This window comes from Pieris napi, chromosome 7 (genome assembly GCF_905475465.1).
Source record: "Pieris napi chromosome 7, ilPieNapi1.2, whole genome shotgun sequence".
In the NCBI taxonomy this organism is placed as follows: Eukaryota; Metazoa; Arthropoda; class Insecta; order Lepidoptera; family Pieridae; genus Pieris; species Pieris napi.
Window position 1 is genome coordinate 11,359,070 of NC_062240.1, and position 21,015 is coordinate 11,380,084.

Genomic DNA, 21,015 nt, shown 5'->3' on the forward strand with positions numbered 1-21,015 from the left:
TCTAATTGGATATTTACGAGTGTATGGTATTGTATAGTAGAATATCGAAATATTGTTTGCAATTTTCGCGATGGAAGTCGTACGTCTTCAGCCATGACACGTAGGGTTGTTCTAGATCGATACAAAGCATGTCATGGCTACACTTGTGTCAGAGCCGGATTTAGGAGAGGGCAACCGGTGCTCCACAATAGAGACTTCGAAAGAAAACAACTTTTCTTTTGATATATTTTTATGTTCATTAAATACTAAAAGAATCTACTTGGGTTCACAATAAATTATTGATTGAAAAACTCGATTGTAAAAAATTCATTTTATTTGGAAAATAATGTGGGGCCAATCCTTTGTTGCCCCGAAGCCTCCAGACCTCTTAATCCGGCCCTGACTTGTGTAATAGTTGTGCAACAAGGTTATAAATGGAATTGGAAAATTTCTCTTTAAAGAAAACTGAACGCCATACTTAGATTGGAAAACTTAAAAGCAAAGGCTTTTTAGTTTTTCAAGCACTAGAATACTGGATTAGACATATTCGATATTATAATAATAATATAGCCTATTCCGAAACTCTGTTATCTATGATCTTTAATATATTTTCAATCCAGTATATCTCGGTGTTTGGTGTGCCTCTTTACAAAGACCTCCTTAAACCCTTTCCACTGTTCCCTATCCTTTGCGACTCTTCTCCAGTTGTAGCCTGCTGTTAGTTTCAGTTCGTCCTCCCGCCTTGTCGGCCTCTTCTTCGTTCTCCGTCTCTAGGGTACCATTCCGTCAATATTTTGCTGCATTTTTCATGGGAGCTCCGTAGCATTTGACCCGTCCATCTCCATTTCATTTGGTCTATCTTAGTGAGAATGTCTGTCACACCTGTTCTAGCTCTTATAACTGTTTCTTTGCTTGTCTAATTTTCTTATTCTCAGCATACTTCTTTCCATGGCTCTTTGGCAGTAGATTTTATTACTACTGATTCAAGTGTTTGTCACCGTGTCTTGAATTAACACCGCACCTATATTGGAGTTATAAGATAAGCGAGGAGACAGTTTTAACCTCACCTGCAAAAATACCCTTGCATGACTAAGGAAATTGAATTATTAGTTTATTTTTACTGGTTGGTGACATCCCATAGTTCCTACGAGAGTAGAGAAACAACCTTCAAATTATCTAAATAAATATGCAATTTCTAAATAAATTATAACACAATTCTTAATGTGAGTTGTCTAAAAAGCTGGAAATAGTAGTTTATGCAACTGTTATATAATAGAGGGTATTAAAACATGAGTGTAGATTTTTGAAAATAAGATTACACGAGTGTTTTAATACCTAATTACATATATGCAGTTGCATACACTACTTTATTTAACCTCATGGCAAATAAATTGTTGGTGTCTATCATCGTTAGCTATGCCTACTATGAGCGCAGAGGTCGTGTGTTCGAATCCCGATATCAATTAAGTTGGTACAAATGAACGGTATTTCGTACGGGTGTCGTAGTTAGCTAAGTATCGTTTCTGAATCTTAGCCTAACCACAATAACAAAAACAGCATAAAGCTTGGCCTTTTTTTTTTTTTTTTTTCTTAGGGCCTTTACAGCTCAGTTAGGGCAATTTTCCTTAAAAGGGTCTTCCCAGATGAAGGTAATTTTACACCCTAATCTAATTTTGCTTACTTTACTTTGCCGCGCGGGCGGCTTTTAATTTGTCATTAGCTATCGGGATTTGACATGTCGGGGCCTAATACGTGCCTTTTTTGTCGGAAAGGCACAAAGCCGAGACTGGGTCATCTAAATACAACATACAAGGTTACATTTAATATTGCATAGCAAATTCCTCAAGGCGTTATATTTCTTGTAAACGAACGTGTTAACAAGATTGGTATGCTATTAATGATTGACACGCGCCAATTTAGTATCGCATACCGAAGTGATGATGCCAAATAAGATAAGATCATTTCAATGGATATTGGAGTTTGGAATTTCTAATTGCATTTTTAAATGATGTGTTTGTATTGTTTTAATGATGTAAATAGTACGCGATATGAATTAGCCATTATCAAGAGTTCCCAACGTTTTTTGTGCCCTTGGCTTTTCTAAAGCATCCTATGTAACATATATAATTTTTAATATAAAAAAAAATTCACTTAATAAACTTAAATGATAGGTTTTAGAAAGGAATCAATAGGGAATTGTTAACGAAACACAGTTAGTAAATTTTCAAAACTTAAGAAAAACCGAAGTTCAAATTCTAAATAATTTTAATAAAGCTATTTCTATATTAATTCTGTGGTCATAGATCAGACAATGATAAGTACATTCATTCATATATCGAGTGTTTCATATTTCTTAATATTTAATTGCTTGTTGTAAAGTAATGAAATTGCATTTATCATAGGTATTCTGACCTATGGCCACATAATTATTTTAATAAATTAGTGAGATCATTGCGCTTCATGCTTGCACAGAGATTTCTTATTAGGTGCCAATTTGGTTATCTACAGTCTCAAGTCTCCAAGTTGTATTATATCCAGCCGGCTTCGAATGTCCCCCCTTAACAACAATGAAATTGCCCCCTGTGGGGCGTGAGCCCCACGTTGGAAACACTAGTCTAGCCTAAATAATATTATATAAATAAATAACAATGGTGCTACTACCTTTTAGGTGTGGCCTCAGATTTCTGTATCTATTTCGTGATTATTTCTAATATGCAAGTAAGTATCTTCTGTGCCTGACACACACCGTCGACTGTTTTGGGTCTAGGGAATGCCGAATTCCTCACGATGTTTTCCTCCGACCGAATGTTAAATAGGCGCATAGACAGAAAGTCCATTGGTGTACAGCCGGGGATCGAACGTACGACCCCAGGGATGAGAGTCGCACGTAGTAACTAGGCCAACGTGCTGTCAAATAATATGAGGGCTAGTTTGTAGTTCTATTCTGAAGTTTCTTGACTTATACCTAGCTGTGTAACTAGGCCAACGTGCTGTCAAATAATATGAGGGCTAGTTTGTAGTTCTATTCTGAAGTTTCTTGACTTATACCTAGCTGTGTAACTAGGCCAACGTGCTGTCAAATAATATGAGGGCTAGTTTGTAGTTCTATTCTGAAGTTTCTTGACTTATACCTAGCTGTGTAACTAGGCCAACGTGCTGTCAAATAATATGAGGGCTAGTTTGTAGTTCTATTCTGAAGTTTCTTGACTTATACCTAGCTGTGTAACTAGGCCAACGTGCTGTCAAATAATATGAGGGCTAGTTTGTAGTTCTATTCTGAAGTTTCTTGACTTATACCTAGCTGTGTAACTAGGCCAACGTGCTGTCAAATAATATGAGGGCTAGTTTGTAGTTCTATTCTGAAGTTTCTTGACTTATACCTAGCTGTGTAACTAGGCCAACGTGCTGTCAAATAATATGAGGGCTAGTTTGTAGTTCTATTCTGAAGTTTCTTGACTTATACCTAGCTGTGTGGGTCTCTAAACAATTAATACTTTGCTGGATTGTAATTTAGATTAGATCTCTCATTACCCAGTTAACTATGAAGAGCTCATCATGAGTACTGTAAGGTCACGGGTGGAAACCAACATTGCGCAACAGAGTGCAACGGTATGCATCCGTCACGCTTATGGGGCTGGAATAATTACATATATCTTACGAGGAATTCAATTTGCTCTGTGATCTTGATAGGCATTGAAGAACCTTTTGATATAAATATACTTTAACGTTTAAGGTTTAAAGAAAAATCATTAGAAAGCGCACGTGCCATACATTTTTGTTAATGTTATTCTACACCGAAAGAGGGCGCTTTAACAAATTTCACGTTGTCCCAAAATTCCGATAGATGTCGCTGTTTGTTCCGATAAAATTTATTAACAAAATAATAAATACCCATTTATGAAGTAGCTTAGACCTTTGTCATATTATATCTTGTATTTTAATAATTAGGACTGTGTCATATTAGGACCCGTGACTGAATAAAAAATCTAAAAAACTGTAATCAAAATATTTAAAAATAACATTGTATTGGTTTGACATATGATACACACATGTCAATCTTAGATGTAATTACTTGACCAGCCTTGTACTTATATACCCATTTGTGTTTACATAACTGCGGGGTGCGGGGTGGAGTGTTCGCATAAGGCGGATGTTTGCAGCGAAAGTGCGGGAAGCCGCTTGCTAACATTCCGCATTCCTTTCATTGATGTAAACTGTATTCATCAATACTAATTCGTTCGTAATATCTAGTACAAAAACTGCCTTAAAAACGGTCAGTTGTGGAACGACGGACGTCGAGGTGGTGGTGGAATTTCGTACGACCGATGATGAAACTCAGCTGCTACCCGAACAGCTCCTCTGAACACTCTCCGTGGTAAATGCGGTAGAAGAAGCAGAGAGACGCCACATCTCTACACAACAAGGGATCAAGCCGTTCGGAAAGTGTTATTACTTTTGTGGAATAGAATAACTCCGGCGTTAATGGCGAATGATTAGATGCTGGGTTTTAATCAGTTTGAAGATTTTATAAGAAAAAAAGGATAAAATATGATTTTGGATAGGTAAAATATAGTTTAATTTTCGTGTTATAGCCTAAAATTAAATGATTGCTGCTATATAATCTATGTTGTGTACTAAAAACATATACAGTCAAAACCGTTTACGACGACATCGTTTAGAACAACATACCGGTCATATTGACCAAAAGGTCCCGGCTGAATTCTATTGTATTAGGTAGGTACTTAATAACAACGTCATCGGCTGTTACGACCAAATATGAGTAGTCCCCTCGATGTCGTTATAACAGATTTTGACTGTATATACATATATATTTTTATTGATAAAAGCTTGCAAACGCTCGGTACACTGATACATTGGTATAAGATTCACAATATACAATTTTAAATGTCACAAGCACTAGGCAAACCTTCACGAAGATATAATACAAATATTAAATAATACAATTAAAATTACAAAATCTAAACGAAAATCGAAGTGTCAGGGGAGCTATGCATATCCAGACCTAGCTCGTTTATCAGAATGCTCAATCTGGACATGGGTGAGCTTTGACCAAAACGCGTACTTTGGAAAGGAAATGGAATGATGGGATGCCTGGCGTATCTAGAGGGTAATATTTCTGCGTATTGACTTTTACCTATTTGTGTCTGAAATAAACAGGAAACTATGGTCTACATAATTTTTAACTGTTGTGTTAAATAAAGAGCTCTATGGAAAGTTATGATCGTCGCCAGCAACCTTAAAGGCCGGCAACGCACTTGCAAACCTGACGATGACGTCTAGGCAGCATTAACTTTTTTGACCCATACCGACATGTCCCATAAAAGGTTCATAAACAATAAGCATTTTTTATGTAACAGGAGTCAAACGGGCAGGTGATATTAAGTGATACCGCCCATGGACACTCTCAGAACGCTCGCAAGTGCGTTGGCCTTTTAAGAATTGGTACGCTATTTTCATGAAGAACCCTAAGTCGAATTGGTATCTTACCCATTCTAATTTTACGCGTCATGCGAATGACACTATAATGTTATTTTCACAAAGCGATTGTGATTTTCTTTCTTTGATATTTAAGTATTCGTATACCTTTGAAATGCAGGTATAATTTCGCTACGCTATCAATTATAAGAATAAAGGCTTGTCTATTTGACGTGAGTGCCATTAACTCGAGTTCCATTTTTAAATTTAATGAGTTTTTATTTTTAGAAGGTATCTAAATACAGAATAATAGTAGTACATTTTAAAATACAGTTGTTTAATGTGATAAAGTAGCGTGTCACATAATAGCTCCTTCCGACAAGCACAAAAGCTGTCGGAAAAAAAATTTATTTCCATCAACTTTAATTTTGTTCCCTTTTGTAGACTCTCGGGGTTTAAGTGTACAGGCGCTACTAAACGCTTTAAATTCCTCTGTTTGTTCTGAATAATGTTGATTTAGAAATTGGCCGACATATTGACTTTTAGGGGAATACCGGCGCGGAATTACCGTTGAAGTAGGATTTTTTCTATGGATAGGTAAAGCAATATTTCAATGACGGGAATAACCACTCGTCTAAAGAATTTCTCGTGACAGCCGACGCGTACGTTAGGGAATTTCCCAATGGGACTTTACCGGCGGGGAATCATCGATTCCGTGGGCGGATCGAGAATTTGTGGGATTCTGGGCTATTTCGGGTCCCATAATAGCGACGGGAATTTCCCGTTCCGTCCGATGCACACGCATCGCACATGATTGGTCTCAGTGTTTCCATTACGATTGGATTTTAAAAATAAAAAATAAAATAAAATATGTTTATTATGGAACATAAGATACATGTATCACTTATTCCACGTCATTAAATTTAAATTTGTAGGCATCCCTACTCATCGGCAAAGAAGACAGAGGGTGTAGGCCGAGAGAAAAAGCCGGCGTAAAAAACTCTCGGTACTCTTTTAAAATATCAAATCATCAAACAACACTTATTTTAAAACAATTATCGCAAATTAATTAGAGGTAGCCTGTCTAGCACTAGTCCCAGGCCCTTTTATCAACTAGATAATCGTTGACTTTATAGTAAGCCTTTTTACACAGCTTTTCTTTAATACATTTCTTAAATTTATTGAAAAGCAAAGATAAAAGAGCCTCTGGGATTTTATTAAAGAAGAGTATCCCTTTCCCCAAAAAAGAATTACTAACTTTAGATAGTAAATTTTGTAAAATTGTAGATATTTTTTTAGTTCAAAATATCGCCTATTGTTTTCGCCATTGGGGAACCTTTGTGTTCACGGGGCCGTGGGCTGCAGACCAAAAGGCCCTTAAGTAGCCCCTGATTCTATAAATACGAGTGCTTTTCTTAATATTTCATCTCATTTTAATTTTTTACTGATGGAGGTTGGTGTACTTTTTCTCCAACCTGAAGGGAGGATCCTCGACTTGGCCGGCCCGGAGGCACCCGTGATTGGGGTCTTCTTGGGATTCTTATATATTCTCACCATTGGGATGGTGAATTGAGTAGTGAAATTGGGATGTTCTATATATTCTCACCATCATCGCAGCGATTTATAAGCGCAGATTGTACACATGTCTACTCCAGCGTGATAAAAAAAACACGGTTTTAATTATATTTACAACCACTTTTTTTAATTTTGCCCTGGTATTAACTTCTAATTAAAATCGCAATGTTACGTGGTAGACAGACAAATATGCTGATCAAACTTTAAAACATTCTAAGAAACAAGGTTTTATTTTCGCCTAAAGCCACACTATAGCTAGTATATATGCGCATGCGCCCCGCGGCACGGACGCTGCTACTGCCTTCACGCGAGGAATTTAAATCAAATCGCCTGTTATACAAAATAGAGGGTTATTATTTAAAAATACTACCTGAGTTTAGAAATTGATTTTGTGTCTCACGTAGATCGTTTAATATCTTCCTATAAATTATTATGTATGATGAATAATATATTATGACTTTTCTGAAAAGTAAGGGCGTGGCTCTGTATTATCCTATATTTGTAAGTTAATAAACTGATAAACCTGAGGTTAGAGTCCTAACGATTTTGTTTTTGGCGATTCCATATATTGTTAACGTTTTATTTTAGTTATAAAAAAATAAAAATCCATTCCAGTAGTTCTTGCAGATCACTTTGTTGTGCCAGTCGTGGTTTGATATATGTATATAACTTTGTTTTCTTTAAAACCAACCATTTTTTATTTATTTATTTAGTTATTAAGCTTACAACATCACACACAGTACTAAATCTACGAATTATTTTATAAAATCTTACATCTAAAATGTGTGACAATTAAACATAAGTTTCACAAAAAAAATCGAAATTAAAAATTAAAAAATACAATTAAAACATATACAAGATAATACAAGCACACAATAAAATAAAATGAAATTATAGAAATTTGTTGGCACTTAAAGCAGAAAAAAAACTCATCAGCAAAACAGCGAATAAGATTCGAGAAAGGCACCCCACAATGCTTTCTCTAAAACCGATCAGCCCACTACCGAATATATCCAGCTCCGGATAAGCTGTGTTCAATCCGTTAAAATCGCGATGGTATTCGTTTCAAGGCTCCTTCTGACCCCCGGGCCCCGAACATCTCCACAATTTGCTCTCCTGTTGGGTTGTGAAGACATAACCAAAGTTGTCCCTCTGGTTAGTGAGTTATGAAGGAATTGATCTATGGATCGTTTAAAATAAAATAAAATATGTTTATTATGGACCATAAGATACAGGTATCACTTATTCCACGTCATTAAATTTGAAACGGTAGACATCCCTACTCATCGGCAAAGAAGACAGGGAGTAGGCCGAGAGAAAAAGCCGTCAAAAACTCTAGGTACTCTTTTAAAATAGCAAATCATCAAACAAAATTTTAAAACAAATATCGCAAATTAATTAGAAGTAACCTGTCTAGCACTAGTCCCAGGCCCCTTCATCAACTATATAATCGTTTAGCATAGATAGCTTGTAACATGCTGTATATAAAGCATTATTTTACTTTAATAAAGAGACAAAATACAGTCCCTATTATGAAATCATGACTGATTTCGCATTATTCCTTTTTTTCCATATCAATCATTCGAATGCACGTAATTTTAAAACGGAAAGAGCTACCTTAAATTTCCATTTCCTCCGACGGATGCGTGCAAGTAAACATTCCCTTGAGGTACATTTATGGTTGTTCCTGCCACTGCATGCGCAGCCTTCCAGCGGTTCCTCTAGAAAATTACCATTATTAAAAATATATATTTATTGGATTTCTGTGGCGAATTTTCTTTATACAAGCTGTCTCTGCACAACACTTAAGACTTATAAGTAATTTAAAACTAACCTATATTACTAAAAAAAATAAAGAAAAAAAACAAAAGAAAGGAAGAAAGAAAAAAGAAAGAATAAAAAGAAAGCAACAAAAAATTTATAGTTATTTTAATGGACAGTGGACATCTGAAAATCCATTCACTATTTAAACTTTGCATGTATGGTTGTAAAATTTAAAAATTTAATAGTGTTAAAATTCTTAAAAGGCCGGCCACGCACTCGCGAGCCCTCTGGCATTGAGAGTGTCCATGGGCGGCGGTATCACTTAACATCAGATGAGCCTCCTGCCCGTTTGCCCCCTGTTCTATAAAAAAAAATTTTGATTTCTGTTACAAAAATACATAGAAACATTATATAGAATTAATTTGTTTTCACCGACTATTAACAGTTATAAAACACAAAAAAATGATAAATACAAAGAAACAACAACAGTGTATGTATATTATGTATGTAATTCACAAATTACTGTACTTCGTAAATATTATAAATATATAATATTTACCATATAGGACTTAGATTAAAAGTCATACAGACTTACTCGTGAGTACAGAACAGTAGCCGATTTATTATAAAATATATATTTTCTATATTGGTACCTTGAAATATTTTTCAATAGTTCCCTTACAATGTAACAGCGTTCAATAACTTTGACACCTGATAGTCGATAAAGCAGGTAGGGGCCGTGGCGCTACGGTTGAATGGGCGGCAGACCAAAAAGATCAAAACAGCCGTTAATTAAACTCGGCGGGAGGTTTTGAGTCCACTATTGGACTTTATTCAGGTCCTGAAAACAATTCTCACTTTAAAAGCCTATCTAGGAAATTTCAGACGCAATGTGGTGTCAAGCTGATCAGGTTATATGAACAGAGAAGAAAGTTATTCTATTTAGTCAGTAAAAAAACTAGTTTAACTATGGTAAAACTTTCAAAGCCGTAAAATAATTACAGTATAAACTCTACCTTAACAGTAAATATAAGGCTCTGTTTATACGTTTCATAGAAATAATTTTGTCTACAATTCTTAATAACAATCATATGTTTCCGAGAATCGCTATTGTAATTATTAAGCCACATGCGGCGCCAAGAGTCGGCTTACCTGTGAAGGCTCGGATCTAATAGACAATAATAAAAAGCTAATGCTTACACGGTGCCCCAGAACGCGGTCTCACAGTCCCCCCCCCCCCCTCCCCCTCTACAACCGCATCAAAATAAAACACAACCTTTCAAGGATACAACCACCGTAATTTCGAACTTTGCTATTAGCGGTAGAATTGCAATGGAAAATCGACTTTCCCGCTACACAATTAGAACTCCAATTCAAATGCCACGATTGTTATATCCGACGAATTATTATAGGTCTTATTAGTTGGGAATAGAGTTTTAAATTCATTTCTTGAAGCGCTTAAGGCTGTATTGGCGAAGGAAGGGAGACGTGAAGAGAGGGTTCATTAATCCCCGCGCCCTGCGCTCACGCACTTTCATGAATGGAGCGAACAGGTTGATGTATACCCATATAAAGGGTGTTCCTTTATATTAGATACGTCAGATACACAGTTGTATTGCCTTACTCTTAATATATATAAATTACGTTGTTTGTCCGCTATGGACTCCTAAATTACCGAACCGATTTCAATCAAATTTGCACACCGTGTGCAGTTTGATCTAACTTAAAAGATAGGATAGCTTACATCTCAATTTATACCCGCAATATTATTTTATTGCAAAATATTTGTTTATTATTTGATAGTCACAACTCTAACAGATGGCGCTGTGTTGAAAGTACCGACGTTTCACATAGCTACAATTTGATGGCATAACCACTAAAAAAGCATGGTAGTCCCCATGACTGGTGTTCTCCTACCGTTTCCCTTGAATAGGTTACTACTATGTAATATAACTAAAACCTTAGCCACAGCAACGCTTAGCCGGTCTGCTAGTTAATTATAATAAACAATTATATTTATTTACTAATAGGCAAGTAGGTTCAGCGTTCTATGCATGACACCGGGATTTGGGACCGAAAGTCCACTGGTGCACAACCAGAGTTTGAACCTGACTCCACTAGGCTAATACTCATATATACAGCTAAAACTGTTTCTTGATATATTCATAAAGGTAAATTTGAAACAAAAGTTGTGCCCAAAGATAAGTTACTGTATGATGATACAACGGTCACGGATAAATAATACATGTCCGAAACAAGGCCGATTTCAAAATTCAGCGTTGACAGTATTAATAAATTCTTTTGTGTCACACGATTTGTCACTTCCAAGTATAATAACAATATAAACGATAAATAAAACAATACAATACAATATAACAATTACGTAGTGTATTAAGCTTAATTAAAATAATCAATTGTCTGAATCTGACATATTGAAACCAAATTAATTATATTGGTGTATGAACGTCAATATTTAAAATTGATTACCAGTTCAAAGGGAACACACCTACAGCACATAAAGCTGTGTTTATTAAAAGCTTTTAAGTCCAGAACAGTCTGAAGAATAAAGAGTGCTTTAAGACTTTTGTCTGAATCTGAAATATTTAAACCAAAATAATTATTCATATCGGTACACGTCATATGAATGTCTATATTTAAACTCTACTACCAGTTCCCAAATCAAAGGGTTTCTCCCATACATACAGCACATAAAGCTTTAACAGCTTTTAGTCCAGAACAGTCTGTAGAATAAAGAGTGCTTTATAACTTGTGTAAAAAATCTTGTATTAAAATATTGAATTCTTAAAAATATCTGAAATATAGAACAAAAAAAATATAATTATTCAATCGGTACACATATGAATTATGAATGTCTATTTTTAAACTTCACTGACAGTTCCCAAATCGAAGGGTTTCTCCCATACCTACAGCACATAAAGCTTTCTTTATTAAAAGCTTGTAAGTCCAAAACAGTCTGTAGAACAAACAGTGCTTTAAGACTTTTGTAAAAATGCTTATATTAAAACAACATCTGAATCTGAAATATTTAAAACAAAGTTATGATTCATATCGGTACACGTCATATGAATGTCTATATTTAAAGTCTACTACCAGTTCCCAAATCAAAGGGTTTCTCCCAAACCTACAGCACATAAAGCTTTCTTTATTAAAAGCTTGTAAGTTCAAAACAGTCTGTAGAACAAACAGTGCTTTAAGATTTTTGTAAAAATGCTTATATTAAAACAACATCTGAATCTGAAATATTTAAACCAAAATTATTCATATCGGTACACGTCATATGAATGTCTATATTTAAAGTCTACTATCAGTTCCCAAATCAAAGGGTTTCTCCCATATCTACAGCACATAAAGCTTTCTTTATTAAAAGCTTCTAAGTCCATTACAGTCTGTAGAACAAACAGTGCTTTAAGTTTTGTGTAAAAAAAAGCTTGTAATAAAATATTCAATTCTCAAAAATATCTGAAATATAGAACCAAAAATAATTTTACTTATTCATATTATTACACATATGAATGTCTATATTTAAACTTTACTCCCAGTTCCCAAATCAAAGGGTTTCTCCCATACCGCTTTTAGTCCAGAACAGCCTGTAGAACGAAGGAAGCGCCGCAACGTCCGGCCGCGTGGATGTGCGTTTTTTTCCATTTTGGTTTTTTGTTTCATCTCATTTATTTATTCCAATGTAATCTCTTCCAGTTTTTTATTCAGTCGACCTTCAGTGTTACCTGTGTAGAGACGCCAATGGCGTGCTCCAATTTCTATATTTTTGTACAATGTGTTGAGTGATGATGGAATACTTGTTGTCTTGGACTTTAAGTGTCCCCTACATGGAACCACCTCAATCGCCTAAGTTTAACTTGCCTCTATGGCAGCCTTGGATTGCTCCCGCGCATAAAGGTATTAATTAAAATTTAATCTCTTTATAATGTGAAAACTTTGATGTGTTTATATGAACCTCGATTTTGTTTGTTATGTCTAACTCGTGATTTCTTTCTTTCTTTTTTATCTCGGTTTTTTAAAGATATTTAATGTGCTATTTTTTTAATTTATATTATAACATGTAACGAAAATAATATAGAAAATATTGTCAAATTTTTAAAATTTTGTTATTTTTTTTTATATGATTGGACAATTCACACCAATTGACCTAGTCTTATGCTTATCTGGTGAAGCTTGTGATATGGGTACTAGGCAACGGATGTACATACATATTATAGATAGATAGACATATTTAAACATCCAAGACCTAAGCACAACACCAAATGCTCATCACATCGATGTTTGTCTCAGCCGGGGATTGAACCCGGGACCCATGAATTCGCAGTCAGGGGTACTAACCACTAGACCAGAGCCGTCAGACATTGTCATTTTTTCGCGCGCGCAATTTCGTGTCAAAAGGGAATATACATATATGTGACTGGACTTATGTCCGTATTACCTCTAGATGGGGTCCACAGTTAGTCTCCATCGCGTTCGGTCTTGAGTATTTGCTTTTCTTGCAATCAAGCGTCTGCTAGGGGATATAATTGGAATCTCTTCGTGTATAGCCTATCCATTTCCACTTCGCGGAATATATGCGGAATATATGTACAGTTGTTTATAAGATTTATAATGTCTCTTGGTTTTAGTAATTATTTTTTGGTATAATCACTAAAAGGAGAAGTGAAATGGGGGTATAAAAAATACTTTTTTTAATTATTGATTCAATTAAATATATTTCTCAGTAAGCATTTTTTGCCTGCGTGTTATTCTGTAATTTGTCTCTTACCTATTGATATGTAAAATAAGTTATGTTGTGTGGTATACACATTTAAATTAGCCTTCCTTAGTAGAAGGGCATTATGCTTTAAAGGTCTTATAAAACGCATTATGTAGTGATAATGCCTTTAAAATACCGATTTTTGCTAATTATTTTAGCGAAAGTTGAAAACATACAAATAATTTGTATATGTTACGGACTCCTCTATACTATTATATTATAAATTACTAGCTGACCTGGCAAACGTCGTTTTGCCATGTATTTCATTTATAATAAAAAATAGGGATTGATCGTAAAGGTGTGAAAATTAGGGGATGTATGTATTTTTTAATGCTGTATCATAAAAAAATAATCTAAAAATTAAAAATAAATAATTTAGGGGTGGACTACCCTTAATTAATTACATTGTTCAAAACAAAATACAATTTTATTGTAACATTAAAATTCAAGACTTATGCAATATTTTAAAAATATTTACGTTCATTCCTTTAGTCTAAGTAATTATTATTTCACCAATTTTAAGCATTTCTTTATCATTATATACAAAATGTAACAGGGAGTGATTTAATTTATTTCTATTATGATATGTTATATTTAAGGACCACACTATTGTATTAGGTTAGCCTGTAAATATAGTGACGTGGAGAAAAAAAAACATTTAGGGGGATAAAAAATAGACATACATTGTCCGATTCTCAGACATACCCAATATGCAAACAAAATTTCATGAGAATCGGTCAAGCCGTTTCGGAGGAGTTTAACCACAAACACCGCGACACGAGTATTTTATATATTAGATTATCTATATCGAATGTTCAAATGAAGATATTAGCTGTCTTATTTTAAGAGCTCTGAAACCATTTTATATGAGCCTAAGACGAGATTGTAATATATCAAAATCAATATTAAATATCATGAAAACAATAACACCGACGGACTAGCGGTGTTATGTGAATTTTAATAATAAAGCCATGTCGTGTTTTGTTTCAGAAACTCCGAGTACAGCCTCCAGTTGTGAGTCGGAGGGAGACCGTACCGTTTCGCCCGAGACGCCGCGCGAACAGCCTAAAGAACTTACCGGCAAATGGCGGAGGGAGAGACGCAACCGTCTTCCCGAATATAGACCTAGGTTAGATATTTTCTTTAATACATAATCTATACATATATAATGAAAATTGTCTTCGTTTGAGGCTCAATCACGCCTAAACCACTGATCGTATCGACATGAAACTACCACCATTCGATGCGAAATTTTTCCTAGATGGTTTATGGCTATTTATTTATTCCAACGTTCCTTCATTTTTTTATTGCTGTTTTACTTTTATGAAAATTTATCCATACGGACTTCACCGCGGAAACATTCGGGGAGGCTTCCTAGAACCTCTAAACGTCAACATCTGTTAAAAACTCGATTTTCGAAATATTTCAATTTTCTTAGCGGGAAGATAAAAAGAAGAATAATAAAAATATGAAAAAATAATAAAATAATGAAACATAAAATTTATTTTAATTCGTCCAGCAAAGCGGGCGCGAAACGGCTAGTAAAGTATATAAAACTACTAGCTGACCGGGCAAACGTCGTTTTGCCATGTACATACCTATATCATTTATAATAAAAAAATAGGGGTTGATCGTAGAGGGGTGAAAGTTAGGGGTTGTATGTATTTTTTAATCCTGTATCATAAAAAACAGAAAAAAATATCTAAAAATAAAAATAAAATATTTAGGGGTGGACTACCCTTAACATTTAGGGGGATGAAAGATAGATGTTGTCCGATTCTCAGACATACCCAATATGCACACAAAATTTCATGAGAATCGGTCGAGCCGTTTCGGAGGAGTTTAACCACAAACACCGCGACACGAGTATTTTATATATTAGATTGTATGACCCCTACTCGCTAAAGCAGCGGGAGGTGATGGAGATGGATTGAATGCATTCAGCAGGTGATTGCTACAGATCCGAGCATTTTCTAGTCATTGCTAACAAAGCACTTGAATTAAGCTCATTTCCAGAGCAGTGGAAGATAGCTACGATTGTAGTACTCAGAATACCAGGAAAAGAGAAGTGAACTCTGCCCAAATCATGACAACTTATCGGGCTCCTCCCTGTGTTGTGTAAAATATACGAAAAATGCTTATGGCTAGGGTTAAATGTCGTATCATGGGAAGAGATTAAAAAAGTAAATAAAGTGAAATAAACTTGTTTACTACGATATTTTTATGTACTATATATTTAAAATGATTATTTCAATAATTTTAAAGGATTGCGATTATTTATTCGAGACGTAGCATCTAAAAATTGTTATTATTAAATTTCGTAAATAGAAGACAAGAACAGAGTATAGTCTTCCCCATAATAGAGACTAAGTTATTCGACACTTTCTTATGTTAAATATTAAGGATATTTAGTAAATTAGGTTAGACTTATTCATAAGTCTTAAGCTAGGCTAGATTTTACATGATCTCTTAGTGAAGACACATGTCAAAAAATAGAACGCGCCAAAAGGCATAGACAAGATGGCGTCGCACCAGTTTCTGTGATCTGTGAACACGAAAGCAAACGTCCGGGTTTTTACGTTATTATGATTCTTCAATTACACAAATAGAGATATCGTCATAGTCGTAGAATAGTGACGGATCTGACAAATAGTAAACTTTACAGGGCAATCATTTCAAAATAATATAATCATGTTAGTTTTTGTCATAACTATTTTAATTAATATTCTGTTATTATGAAAATTTTATGAAATAAAATAAAAATAATAAAACTAAATTAAACAGTTCGACATTGTTCTACGATCACGACGATATATTATCGAAAAGTCGTATGAAGTTAATTCCAAGCCTAGACAGACGAAGACAAATTATTTTCTGTCGTCGAATCGACTAATCTGTGACGAAGTATAAAAACTTATATTTTTAATCACCGATTTTTTTAAATTAACAATTATTTATAACGCTTTTAAAAGCAATATGTAACGTGTCAATGACAGTGTCACGCTGTCAAATAGTCTGTGTAATAAGAAAAAATGTAACAATATATTTTTGATATTTCAGAGACAGCTGCAAAATGGCTCTACGATCGCAGTCCTTCAATGAAAAGCGTGCCACGACGAGTATAATCCGGACGCGGCACAGCGACGGAGAATTCTCGGATGAGGCAGACGACGCACCGGCGAACCTCGCACTTCTTGGAAAAGGTAATTTTATACCATAAAAAAATATGGGTTATTTTATTTTATGGAAATGATAATTTTAGGAAATTATTTCCATAAGAAAGATTAATGCTTCTATAAAAAAGACTTTCATTCACTTTTTGTTTAAAAAATAAACTACTAAAAAATATTTAAATAAACCTATAATTTTTGCCAATCTTTTCTTTAATCTTTTTCACATATTTTTTTTATTTATATACTCAAGTTTACCACATCATACATAATACTATATTTACGGTAGGTATATTTTACAAACTCAATTATCTAAAATGTATGACAATTTACACGCAAATGTTACAAAAAAAATACAGTATAAAAAAATAACTGCGTACTATGTTTTATGCTTTTGTTTAAATATGTATTTCGCCTTTATCTTATGTATTGTGTAATTGTATAGGGACTATTATACCTATTAATAACACAACAAAACAATGGGTTAAACTTTACATTTATTTCGATAGAAATAAACCGTTTTCTGAAATCCTTGGCCTCAGATTTCTGTATGTTTCGTGCTCATTTTTAATCTTAACATGCAAATATCAGCCTGTGCCTGACCGTCAACTTTTTGGGTCTAAATATGACATAATATATTCCTTTACGTGTACCAGCAAGTGTTATACATAGTAAGACCATTGGTGCACAGCCTGGGTTAGAACCTACATCATCAGGGATGCGAGTCGCAGGCCAACACTGCTTCTAAAGAATAAGATTTATTATTTCTATGTGCGATTATCCAGCTTAGTTTGATGCTATTCATGGAACAGGTTTCAGTTGGCAATTTTTTTTGCAAATACAGCTTGCTAGGGCAGATGACGTTGCATCGACGTTCAAGGCAACGACTGAATTTTACATTCTAACAAGTTCTTCTTCTTTTGGTGCCTGGGCTAGATGCAGCAACTATTCCGCAGTCGCAATACCCGTCCACTCTCTAACGCTTCGAAGCCATGATTTAATTTTGGTAACTATTTTTTTTATTTTTTTTACATTTAAATTAATAAAGTTCATTTGTTATTCCAGCTCCTCCCGAGTACCCGGGTAAACCGGAGGCTCCGATAGATATGCGTCTGCGCAGCCGCCCAGCGCCGCCCTACACGCGCCCTAGCGTCATTAAGACTAGCGAACCTCCGCCTGGTAAGAAATATTTAAGATTATATTATTTCGCCTTTATAAGATTTTTTTACTTTGCCTACCTGTTCAGTAGCTACATACCAACACATGAAACCTTTTCTTGTGCTACTTGATAGAATAAAAACCTTAGTATATGAAACTTAATTTTTCATTATATGTTACAAATTTTTCTTTCAATAAAAACTTTTTTATTAAAAAAAATTTTAGATAGAAAAATAAATAAAAACATACTCGAATTCGTCCAGTTGTATGATCTATTAAATTTGAATAGGATTGCCCATAGATTGCAATGTTGCCCTAGTTATCGAAGCCAGAGTGATATAATCCAAGGTCTATTTTATAACAAAAAACTATTAAATATCAGTTTTATTAATCGAAAAATCTTCCACAGATTCCCTATCAATGTGCGACACGGTAATAGAAGAACACTTCCGCCGCTCCCTCGGCGACAATTACATGAATCTCATAAAAAAGAACACAGATGGCGCCCAACCTGGTCCCAAACCGAACACAAAGGACCGGGCGAGCAGTCCCATACAATTCAAGGCGGACGAACCGAAGACGACGAAAATAATCGCCATGGACGTCGACGACCCCAGCCTTTCAGTGGACGATCACTTTGCCAAAGCGCTTGGCGACACCTGGCGGCAGTTGCAGACGAAAAAACCGGACCAAGGGGTTGACGACCACTTCAGCAAAGCCCTCGGCGATACATGGAAGAAAATACAGACAAAACATGAAGAGAAGAAAGATCAGACGAAAATTATTACCAGGAGTGGAGTCGTTATATAAGTGTTTGTTGATATTTTTTTCTAACGCAAATGCTTTGATTTTGATATTTGTGTCATTCATATGAGTATAAATGAATTTTAGAAACATCATTAATGTTAAATTTATGATACTTACTTATGTGATGATTATTTTACTCAATTGCTGTTATCTATGATGATATCAAATAAGTTAGAAAAATTGTTATTTGTTTGCATGATTTGTGTGAATATGATAATAATTTTTCGTGAATAATTTTTGATGATTATCAATAATTTTATCATTGATGCTTTAATGATATAAAAATCATCATTATAATTGCAATTGTGGTTGATAATCATTATTCATAATTAATCTGATGATTTTTGTAATACATAATGCAATTTTCGATTTCATCGTTGATGCATTATTTAGATAATAATCATCATTATAATTGATTAGTGTGGAATCATTTGTCACTATTAATCTTAAATTTATATTTTTCGCTATGTTGGTTTATATTCATCATTAAATATCAATGATAAGAAATTCTAAAATTCCTATAAAATATTTTTATCAAATTAACTTCGACATTTCATTCATACAACGAATCTCTAATCACTTCTTCATGTCTGATTGTTTCTCTCTACGGCCTAAATGTCATCCTAAAATCAAATTTGTTTCTTATAATAGTTAATAGTTCTTCATTAACATTGAACAAACCCTTTAATGGGACTATACTTTAGCCTAACTTCACTGACTCTAACGCGTACTAACGTTTTTTATATTCCAAATACCAGTAAGATTTACGATTCGTCAAAAATATCGTATACGATATTTTAAATATTGAAACCGTGTTCAAACGATTATGTTAACCTAAAAATTTTGCGTTTAATTAAAACTAAATCGCGTAGTAATATTGTGGGTTTCTATATTTCGTTAAAACGGTCCGTTAAACGTCAGTGATCGGCCTTAGTCAATTTTAGTCACCATTTACACATTGTAAATGAATACCTCATTATATGCGCTTTGCACAATTCACTTAAGTTAATTTTAGCTTTAGGTTGTAAATATAATGTATATTTTGATTATACAATGTTGTATAATGTTCCTTTCTAATTAAGTTTCCAATGGGCATACTTAGCTATACGAAGCATCATTTAAAAACAAAATCGGTTAATTCAGTTAAAGCGTCTCTTTTCATCACAGAGTTAACACAATTCGATAGAAAGAGACAAAAGACAACGAAATTTATTTGTTTTCACGACAAATGTATAGAATGCGGTGTGTATATGTTCCATGATTATTGTGTTAACGAAAGTTTGTGTTTGTTAAATGTTGACAGATTTATAGAGCTTATTTTTAGCTGCCTTAAATTTTGCATTCTAGAGATAAGCCCTCTCTCTATAAAAGTTTGTCCCTTTCTATCACAGCGTAAACACAATTTGACAGAAAGAGACAAAAAATTACTTCACTTAAAAGAGTACATTTAAATTTAGTATTTTTGAATAATATAATATAATTTTTCAAAAATAGTGAATTTACATTTTCATAAGTCTACCAAAAGTAAGCTCTATTGTTGAAGGCCCATATGTTAAACCATATTTGTGAACTGTCAAAGTCATTTGACAGTCTTGAGCTGTCAGATCTTAACTGGTTTTTAGCTTGAGTCACGTGTAAATTAGAGATTAAGGCTACGATCAAATTAGGTTACACACATTTTGGGGCGTTTAAAACTCATACAAATAATAAAGACAGAACATTAATGATACTAACGTTTGCGCAGTAAATTAATTAAACTAAAATATCATTTATATGCCCGAATATTTCTAATGTTTCCATTTCGTCTAGCTGTCAACCACAAGTTGACATTTCAGTAGACGCAGCCAAGACCACTCTCTGACAACCGACATGTGTCATTTGACCCGCCAATGTATAATTGGCATACTGTTTACTCATAAATAAGATTGGTTAATTGTTTATTCAGCCCCTGAATTGTGGTAAATATTGTAAATTAGACATAAAAAGATATTTGTAAATAATGTTTTCCTATTTATGCACTTTATTTAGTTATTAAGATGTCAAAGAATAAAACACACATTACAAAGTTTTTTATTTAATTTCAACTGTGTTAGTATTATTCCTGTCTTATAGGTAATTAGTTATTTACAATAAACTTGCATTTTCTACATTTTACGCTTATTATGATAATTTAATCTTTCAAGCGTTTTAACATATGGAACTGGTCGCACCTGAGGCTCACCAGATGTTAAGTGATACCGCCAGAGGGCTCGGTTATCTATAATTTGCTTAGCTCGCCTCTCAAAAGCATCCAAGGCAGGTAGATGATACTTGGCAGTACCGGCCCAGAGATTTAGAAGCTGTTCT

The 21,015-nt window shown here is 34.2% G+C and overlaps 1 protein-coding gene across 2 annotated transcripts in view; it reads left to right on the forward strand.

Annotated features, from left to right (window-relative positions):
- LOC125051167 overlaps nucleotides 1-19,519 on the forward strand; it is a 34,662-nt gene extending 15,143 nt beyond the window's left edge. The window contains exons 1-5 of one of the 2 annotated variants that reach the window (XM_047651341.1): nucleotides 12,489-12,672; nucleotides 14,525-14,663; nucleotides 16,595-16,737; nucleotides 17,770-17,883; nucleotides 18,272-19,519. In XM_047651341.1, the coding sequence (XP_047507297.1) occupies nucleotides 12,561-12,672; nucleotides 14,525-14,663; nucleotides 16,595-16,737; nucleotides 17,770-17,883; nucleotides 18,272-18,672 (909 nt within the window). In that variant the 5' untranslated portion in view covers nucleotides 12,489-12,560 and the 3' untranslated portion in view covers nucleotides 18,673-19,519. Of the gene's footprint in view, nucleotides 1-12,488; nucleotides 12,673-14,524; nucleotides 14,664-16,594; nucleotides 16,738-17,769; nucleotides 17,884-18,271 lie in introns of those variants that run through there. The other variant, XM_047651342.1, reaches the window with a different exon arrangement.
- The last annotated feature ends 1,496 nt before the right edge of the window (nucleotides 19,520-21,015 follow it).